The sequence below is a fragment of the Strigops habroptila genome, chromosome Z (assembly GCF_004027225.2).
Source record: "Strigops habroptila isolate Jane chromosome Z, bStrHab1.2.pri, whole genome shotgun sequence".
NCBI classification, from domain to species: domain Eukaryota; kingdom Metazoa; phylum Chordata; class Aves; order Psittaciformes; family Psittacidae; genus Strigops; species Strigops habroptila.
The window spans coordinates 66616828-66626584 of NC_044302.2; the positions used below are offsets into that span (position 1 = coordinate 66616828).

Below are 9757 nucleotides of genomic sequence, written 5' to 3' on the forward strand. Positions count from 1 at the left end.
CCCTCTGCTGGCGAAGCCTCGCTCGCCATTGGGCAGCCGGATCACGCGGGGCGAAGGCGGTGCCGCTCTCGCGAGAGTTGGCGGGTGTATGTGAGGGCTGTGGGCGGAAGTGCGGCCTTTCCTGGGGGAGGTGAGGCTTGGTGAGGATGAAGGTAAGGCTGCGCGGGGCTCTGCGGCCGCGGCCGGGAGGGTTCGGGTTCTTCCCCGCTATAAATGGCTCCGGCGTTATATGTGGGGCCGTTGGTGGGGGGCGATGGTCCCTGGTGGCGGGCCTGGAGAGCCTCTGTGGGGCGGATGGGAGCGGATTGTCGGCGGGCTGATGTGGCGGCCGCGCGGGCCCTGTCCCGTCAGTGGGGCTTCTGGCGTCGGGCCGGGCTCCGGTGGCGGTCGTTACTCCCGTTACAAGGCCGTTTCGTAGTGGCAGCCCTAGCGCTGTTGGTGCTGGGGCCTAGCAGGGAGGTGCCGTGTGCGCTGGAGCTGTGCGTGTGCCGAGAACGGGCCATGCTCTAGGGGAAGTGCCAGAAGGCGTCCTCGAGGCTGTGGGCTGTGCAGCGGCCCCTGAAAAATACAAGTCAGCAACCACGGCAAGTGTCGCTCCCGTTGGGTTGCGTATTCAGTTTTTGGATGCAGAGTATATTGCGATGGGCTTGCAGAAGAGGAGGAAACTGGTTTCCGTTGCTAAGGTAAAGCCAGTTTTACTGTATAACTGAACAAGTAATACAGTCCAGTGTGGCCGAGGACAGCCCTGCCTGGCTGTCTTGAACGTGGTAGTGACAAGTTACGGCTAATAAACATTCATGTAAGCAGTAGGGGAATTTCAGCTTTGAAATTCAGCTAAGATGAACCTGGCAAAAAATGCTAATTTTTGTTTTAAAAGGTCTTATGAGATGCTTCAGTCAAATTTGTGGTTTGGGTTTGTTTTTTTTTTTCCCCCTTCTGCTAGCTGAACATCTCTTTCCCAGCCACTGGCTGCCAAAAACTCATTGAAGTGGATGATGAGCGCAAGCTGAGAACATTCTATGAGAAACGGATGGCCACGGAGGTTGCGGCTGATTCTCTTGGTGAGGAGTGGAAGGTAAGAAGCGTAGAAGGATGCGTCAGATCTGTCTGTATGTGAGAGCCTTAAATTACAACTTTTCTCCAGTATTGAGTTGTTTCAGTAGGGTGTTTCTGTGGTGTACATTTGGCAGGTATGGTGAAAGTTTCTGTTGCTACATATACTGAATTTAGTGATTGGGCTAGCTTGTTCTTCTACTTTGATTTATCTGCGTGTTGTCAGGGTTTTCTTTTAAGCCTTGTGATTAAAGTTTCATGCTGCTTTTTGTGGTAACTTTGCTCTTCATTTGAGTGCTGTCTTGGTATTCAGGAGAATTTAAATCTGTGCCATAAAACTGCTGGTCCCTTCTTCACTGAACAAGTTCAAAATTGTCGTCATTGCATTTAAGGTGCTGCTAGTGCATGGGGAAAAAAGCACATTGGGTCTGGTGGGTGGGCTTGGAATACTTGAGTGCTAATATGGACAATTCGGCTGAATTCAGGTAAGTTGATGTTTTCTACTGCCACCTCCACAAAGTAGTCACTAAAAGCTTTGCTTTTTTTTTTCCCGTGTATTCCTACTCCAGACACTCATGTGTTATATGTAAATTTCCAGTTTGTGACAACAGGCTTTGGTTAGGTTTAGAATTAAGGAAAAGCTGGACAAAATTTCAGTCTGGTGCACCTTAGACTAAACTTTGAATGCATAGGAATTTAATTTTTGAATATATTTTTGTAGATTAAGTAGAGTAAATGTAAATTATGGTATGCAAGAGTATTTTTCATATCTCTTGGAGCAGTGTTGCTTAAAGAAGTTGTTTCCATCAGCAGTAACCAGTATTTTTCCTGAATCATGAGCACAGTGCCCTGTTTTGAACAGCATCTTGTGATACTACTTCTTGAATTAGGAGAAATGTGTGAGCTACTATTACATGCGTATTTCATAGGGCTACGTTGTCCGGATCAGTGGTGGCAATGACAAACAAGGCTTCCCCATGAAGCAAGGTGTCCTGACTCATGGACGTGTCCGCCTTCTGCTCAGCAAGGGCCACTCCTGCTATCGTCCAAGAAGAACTGGGGAGAGAAAACGCAAATCTGTTCGCGGTTGCATCGTTGATGCCAACTTGAGTGTTCTGAACTTGGTCATTGTGAAAAAGGGTAAGAGTCTGGATGAAGAAAGCAGTAGGTAGAAGCAGGTATCTTGAAGGAGTCTGCTTGCTAGTGGCTTTGTAGTTGTGTAGAATGCAAATGCAGTCCCCACTTTTGAGTGTGAATGTAGCTTGAAATTCCCTCTGAGCATTACATTCCTGTAATTTAAAACCTGGTCACTGAAACACTTATATTGCTGCCAGCAGTCTGATTGCATTAAATCGGCAAAAGTGTGCCATGGGGTGGTGCTGTTGGCAGCTGAACCTGAAGGAGCATCTAGTATTATCTTGCATTTTTATGCATTTTAAACTTATAATTGAAATTCATTAATGAAGCAGGTGTTAAGTAGATGCAGGATTAATTGTCATATTTAAACTTATGTTCTTGAAGGTGAAAAGGACATTCCTGGGCTGACAGACACCACTGTGCCCCGTCGCCTTGGTCCCAAGAGGGCTAGCAAAATCCGCAAGCTGTTCAACCTTTCAAAAGAGGATGATGTTCGCCAGTATGTTGTGAGGAAGCCTCTAAACAAAGAGGGTAAGAGCTCAAGTTTGTAAAGTCTTTGGTTTCATGGTATTGTCTGTAGAGAAGTGTCCAGTCTATTGCATTGAATGAAGCACACTACAGTAGTAGATGCAGGAGTTGTAACTTCTGGATAAGAAGAGTTTGCTTGCCCCATTTCTTCTACACCTCTCTGCCCTTTCCCATCTACTTTGGCACAGTTTGTTTTTAAATACTTGATAAAATCTGGAGTAGTGTTTGCTCCAAATACTTACTTGGTTCTAAGAATAATAATAATTGCTAATAAGAGAAGGTTAAATATGAGGTGGAATGTTTGTGGAAGCATTTTTATGAGTGAAGGATAAAAGCAGTATATAGAAAAGATAATAAGATTTTTTTTTCCCCATTACTTACGGCAGCTTCTGAAACGAGCTTTTATTGGGAGGACACTGTGTTGCTTACTACCTGTCCCTTGCATTTGGGTTCTTTGCATTTGATCAGAGAAAGGGTGAGAACTTTTAGCAGAAGAGATATGATAAAGCTTGGGCACAGTGAAATCTTGTTGGGTAAAATGCTACTATTTTCTCTGTCACAGGAACTATTCTGTCCATTAAAGAATATGATCCAAACGGACATGAGACTGTTGTTGGTGACTAGTAGAAGTAGGGCAGCATTGAGTAGTGAAATTTTACATATGGGTGTGACGGTGCGTTTTGTTTGCTCATTATGGGTTATGTAGGTCTGTTTTAGAGATACATGTGTCAAGCCCATGTAGAACTGTAGAGAGCTTTTTGACACTGAAAACATAATGGTTTGATCTGAAAGCTACGTGATGAGTTTCCATATTCTTAACTGTTCTAAGTCTGGGGAGGAATTAAAGACAGGCTTGCTGAGAAGCTAGGAATTTTCACCAAAATGCAGGGAATTGGAGATGTGTTAATGCTTCATTGCTGATAACAAATCATGAACATTAAGACTGTATTTTATAATCAATTATTTTCCTGAAAAATCTGTCAAGATATTTAACTCTACAGTTGCTATAGTATGTAGTACACCAAATACTGTTTGCATGACAGTAAGTGGAACTTACTCTTAAATTTGTTAGATGAGGCCTTTTTGGAAAATAATCTGTTACTTCTGCTGATCTGCAATGCTTTTTTAGGCAAGAAACCCAGAACCAAGGCTCCTAAGATCCAGCGACTAGTGACTCCTAGAGTTCTGCAGCACAAGCGCAGACGTATTGCTCTGAAGAAGCAGCGCACCCAGAAGAATAAGGAGGAAGCAGCTGAATATGCAAAGCTCTTGGCCAAGAGAATGAAGGTTCGTTTGCTCTTATAACTCAGATATATGGAATACCCCATACCACAGAATCAAGGGATTTAATAAGCCTGATTGTCCACTTAGAGCTGCTTTGTACATTTTGAATAGGAATGCCTGAATGTGAGTATAAATGTTGCTGGCCAAATGTTTGAGCATTTCCATCCATTTTTCCCAGTCCTAGAATAGTAGAAATTAAACGCACCAATTAATTTAAATCGAGAGCTGATTTTGAAGAAAAAAAGACAAACAGAGCCTGTGAAGCTAAGTTTTGCAGTAGCCATTTTAGCTAAATGAATTCCAGTTTAACTCGGATGCCCAAGCATTTGAGTGATTGCATGGAGAAACAGGATCCAGCAGTTGACCTGAATGGAAGATAATTTGGCAAGAAGCCATTTGTTTGCATGAGTTTGCTCTTGCACCAAAAACCACAGCAACTGGCAAAGCAATGTTGTTGGAATATTTGGCACAGTACTTGTGTGTTTTCATGGCTTCCAGATGGAAACTGAGAGTAGATAGACCTCTAGTATGCAGTGCACTCTGTATTAGTATTTCTGCTGTGATTTTGGGTCCATATTGTTTAAAGACATGGGTCTGTACAAGTTTGTGTACTTGGAGAATTCTGAGCTGTGAAGAGGGGAAACTATTTTGCTTCATTGACTTAAGGAATCCATTCTGGTAGCTTCCTTCAAGTTGCATTTTTTTCTTCATTTGTAGATGTTTTGAAGCATTTAAATTATGTGTAACGTCTCGGTACTCACTTCATGCTGCTTTGCTTTTCAGGAAGCCAAGGAGAAACGCCAGGAGCAGATTGCAAAGAGACGCCGGCTTTCTTCATTGAGAGCTTCTACATCCAAGTCTGAGTCAAGTCAGAAGTAAAGATGTACATGATACTAAAAATAAACCCTTTTGTGGTTAACTTTGAGTATGAGGCTTTCCAATGCATGTTGTTACCGGCTGTCTCTTAAATATTAGCCTAGACTAAGGGCGTCATGCAGACCAAACTGGAACTGCATACCTTGGTTTTGGTAGAGTTATCTTTTGAGAACTTGTAATAGATCCTCATGTCTTCAGTGACAGGTTCCAGTTTATAATAATCTTGTGAATGCATGTTGGTTTTTCTACAAGCAGGATTTTGCTGTAATGGCAAAATCTGGTGTCATGACCCCGGAGTAGCCACAGGAACTAAATGTAAGCTAATCTTCAGGAGCTGTGGGTAGAAGTTACTTGGTACTGTTCAGTGTTTTAAGTTTTTGGGGTTTGGTTTTTCTTTTTTTTTTTTAATTTAGACTGAGTGTAAGAGTGGTAAAACATAAAGACTTCAGCTGATTTTTGGCAGAATTGAGCCAGTCACTATAACAGACTCCCCGGGAAGTGGAGCACCAAGCCTGTCAGAGTTCAGGGAGCATCTGGGTGATGCTTTGTCATACGGTTTAGTTTTAGGTAGTCCTGCGAGGAGCAGGGAGTTGGTCTTGGTAGAATCATAGAATCAGCTAAGTTGGAAGAGACCTTTTAAGATCATTAAGTCCAGCCATTACCGCAGGACTGCCAAGTCCATCACTAAATGATATCACTAAGGGCCTAACCTGCATGGTTTTTGAACACTTCCAGGAATGGTGATTGCATCACTTCCCTGAGCAGCCTGTTCGATGCTCGATCGCCCTCTAAGGTGAAGAAATTTTTCCTAATATCCAATCTAAACCTCCCCTGGTGCAGCTTGAGGCCGTTACCTCTTGTCCTATTGCTTGTTGCTTGGGAAAAGAGACCAGCCCCCTCCTCGCTCATCCTCCTTTCAGGTAGTTTAGAGGGATAAGTTCCCCCCTGAGCCTCCTCTCCAGACTAAACCACCCCAGTTCCCTCAGCCATTCCTCACAGGACTTATTCTCCAGACCCTTCACCAGCTTTGTTGCCCTTCTCTGGACCCGCTTCAGCAACTCTATGTCTCTCTTGCAGTGAGGGGCCCAGAACTGAACACAGGATTCGAGATGCAGCCTCACCAGTGCCGAGTATAGGGGGATGATCACTGCCCTGGCCCTGCTCGCCGCACCGTTTCTGACACAGGCCAGGATGTCATTGGCTGCCTTGGCTGCATGGGCACAAGCTGGCTCATGTTTAGCTCCATCAGTCAGCACCCCCAGGTCCCTTTATGCGGAGCAGCTTTCCAGCTGCTCTTGCCCATGTGTGTAGCGTTGCATGATCCTTACGGGTCCCTTCCAACTCAAAGTATTCATAGAATCATAAAACAGTTTGGGTTGGAAGGGATATTAAAGCTCATCTAGTTTCAACCCTTTGCCACAGTCACGGACACCTTCTACTAGATGGGGTTGCTCAAAGCCCAGCCTAATGTGGCCTTGAACACTGCCAGAGGTCGGGCAGCCACAGCTTCTCTGGGTGACCTGTTCCAATGCCTCACCACCCTCATAGTGAAGAATTTCTTCCTAATGCCTAATCCAAATTAGCCTCGTTCAGTTTAAAGCCATTACCCTTTGTCCTATCCCTACATGTCCTTGTAAAAGATCATGGATGAATAAAATCACATACACGGAGAGTTGTTGGAAGAGATCTCTGGAGGTCATCCCCCTGCTAAAGCAGGTTCACTTGGGGCAGGTTGCACAGGATTATGTCGAGGCAGGTTTTGAATATTTCCCAAGAAGGAGACTCCACAACCTTTGGGCAGCCTGTCTTGGTGCTCTGCCACCCTCAAAGTAAAGAAGCTCTTCCTCATATTCAGGTGGAAGTTCCTGTGTTACAGTTTGTGCCCGTTGCCCCTTATCCTGTTGCTGGGCACCACTGAAAAGAGTCTGGCCCCATCCTCTAGACACTGGCCCTGAAGATATTTGTGTGCGCTGGTAAGATCCCCTCTCAGTTGTCTTCTCTAGGCTGAAGAGGCACAGCGCTCTCAGCCTTTCCTCATCAGAGAGATGTTCCAGTCCTCTAATCGTCATTGTAGCCCTCCACTAGACTCTCGCCAGTAGCGCCTTGTCTTGTACTGAGGAGCCCAGACCTGGACACAGTAGTGCGGCTGTGGCCTCACGAGGGCAGAGCAGTGCGGGAGGATCACCTCCCTCAACCTGCTGGCAGTGCTTTTGCTAATGGACCTCAGAATAGCACTGGCCTTCTTGGACACAAGGGCACATCGCTTGCTCATTCACAACTTGTCGCCTAACAGGACCCCCAGGTTCTCTCCCACAGAGCTACTTTCCAGCAGGTCAACCCCTAACCTGTACTGGTGCATGAAGTTATTTCTCCCCTGGTGCAGAATCCTGTGTTGAACTTCATTAGGTTCCTCTCCTCCCAGCTCTAGCCTGTCCAGGTTTTGCTGAATGGCAGTACAGCTTTCTGGTGTATCATCAACTCCTCTCAGTTCTGTATCGCCAGCAAGCTTGCTGAGGGTGCGCTGTCCCTTCAACCAGGTCAGTGTTGAATAAGTTCAGCAAGATCAGAGCAAGTCCTGACCTCTGTGGTACAATGCTGGCCTATAGTTTCCTGGGTCCTCCCTGCCCCTTTTGAAGACTGGAGTGACATTGGCTTTTGGCCAGTCCTCAGACACCTCTCCTGATTGCCATGACATTTAAAAGATGATGGAGTGGCTTTGCAATCACAGCTGCCAGCTCTCTTGTGGGTGCATTCTGTTAGTGGGTGTCAAGTTTGTCTTCTCTACTTCCCACCCACCCCGTCACGTATTCAGACATGTGGATGAGATTATCCCTCTCCCCAGCCCACAAGCTTTCTCCAGAATGACCAGTGTTCTGTGAGCCTTCCCTTGTGTGACAGATGCTCCAAGCCCTTCTTGTGGCCCTTCACTGGAGTAATTCTGGGATCTCCAAGCCTCTCTTGTACTAGTCATCCCAGAGGCGAACATAGCACCCAGACATGTCTCACCAGCACTGAGCAGGGGGAAAGGTCACCTCTCTCCCCATGCCGCCAATGCTCTGCCTAGCTCATCCCAGGCACTGTTGGCTTGCTTTGCTGTGAGCGCACTGTGCTGGCTCATGGCCAGGCCAGGTTGGCATCCACCAGGAGCACCAGGTCTTTTCCTGCCCAGCTGCTCTCTTGCCAGTCTGTCCCCAGCCTGTGCTTGTGCACCCAGTTATTCCTACCCAGAGACTGGACCTCTGTGTTTCCTTTTAGACCCCACCAGATTTTCCCCAGCTTGGCAAGTTAGTAACTCCTGCTTTTCTCTAAAGTAAAACAAACTTTACAAGGAAAGTTTGTCCCTACAGAGCTGGGGAGAACTACTTCTAATGAGTATTGTGAGGGTAGCTCTGAGCACATGAAGGATCTGAGCTTCCTTAAGCTAGCTCCTTCTATCACCTACCATAACATTCCCCCAAGTAAGTTTTCCCACCTAATTTTGGCACAGGAGACAGGAGTTCCCTCCTGACTAAAGCTTTAAACCAATCCTCTGTTCATGCTACTTTAGGGATTCCTCAAATGCAAGTTTGTGTTGCTGTCTGTCTGTTAAACTCTCCCTCCTCCAGCCTTCCCTCTCAACAGGCCACATCAAAGGCAGCAAATTAGGAAGGCAATGAAGTATTTTTAGCAGGTGGCATTCCTAAAAAGACCACAGTGATAACAGCATCCAGAGGAAAACAAGCAAAGTCATTGTGATGCTGACAAGATTGTGAAACTCCAAAAGACTGTTCATGAACCTCCTACTTAAAACCAGGCCTGAAACACGAGTTTATTATGAATCTTTCCCACAAACTATCAGTCTGTGCTATGGATATCAGTTTCTGCAGAGAGATAGGTATTTAGGGTTTGGTATTCTTATTTTTACTAACAGATTAATAAAATGGCTGCCATACATGAGGGAGTTTGAAAGATACTCCGTTGTGAAGGCCTGAAGCATTTGACAGTAACTGTCAGTTTCTACTGCTTAAAGTTCATCCCAGCCTCTTCCCTCCCTCCTCCGCTGAAAAAGAAAAGAAAAAAAAAAAAAAGGTTAAAAGCCTGGAAAGTGTGTGTAAACCTCCAGGTCTGTTCTGAGGCAGGAGGTCCAAAAGTGTCTCTTGCAAGCCAGGATGTGTCACGGAAAGCATCACCCTGTGCCCCCATTACAAAGCTATCAGCTTTGTAATGGGGGCACCAGAACTCGTTGAAAGTGATCTACCAAGCACAGCCACCAGCCTGTCCCCACACGCTGGTCAATGACGCTCTTCGTGGACAGCAGAGGGCAGCAGCTCTGCGGTCAGGAAGCCAGGGTCCGCGACTTCCCTGCCAACAAGATCTTCGTGGATTCTGCCTCCCTGAGCCTGGTTTTCAGTTCTCACCTCTGTCAGTTCCCAGGGCTTGCTTAAGGTGCCACAGAGACATACTCTCACGAACCAGATCGATGCGAGTGAATCCCATCTTTTCTTATCCTCTCCCCTGCCCCAACTGCTCCTGCTCTTATCCACTATCCAGAAGTTGCTGAGGTACTATGACACAATTCCCCAAAAATGCATTCGAAAGGCTTTGCTTTTGCCCAGCAATAGGCTGAATTTGCATTTAAGATTAAATTCTGTCAAGCAGGTAAGTTCTAATATCAAAAAAGCTGAACGATTTTTACACAGGATGCATATATATTTTATTTTGGGAAATACATTAAAAATTGTTTCTTAGTCTAGGATATCTATACATAATTCTGAATATGCAGAGTGCCCTTTTAAACTCAAGAAATATTTGTCAAATGTACAAAAACATTACAGAGAAACATTTGTTAATCAAAGCACAGTAAATGGATGCCATTTTTCAACAGTTCAAAACAGTTTCC

At 45.4% G+C, this 9757-nt stretch overlaps 1 protein-coding gene across 1 annotated transcript; it reads left to right on the forward strand.

Moving 5' to 3' along the window:
- Window positions 1-46: 46 nt before the first annotated feature.
- On the forward strand, window positions 47-4927 carry RPS6 (ribosomal protein S6). The gene is made up of 6 exons (XM_030470664.1): window positions 47-152; window positions 944-1075; window positions 1983-2193; window positions 2575-2721; window positions 3848-4005; window positions 4786-4927. The coding sequence occupies exons 1-6, from the start codon at window positions 147-149 to the stop codon at window positions 4879-4881; spliced, it is 750 nt and encodes a 249-aa protein (XP_030326524.1). The 5' UTR covers window positions 47-146; the 3' UTR covers window positions 4882-4927.
- Window positions 4928-9757: the final 4830 nt, after the last annotated feature.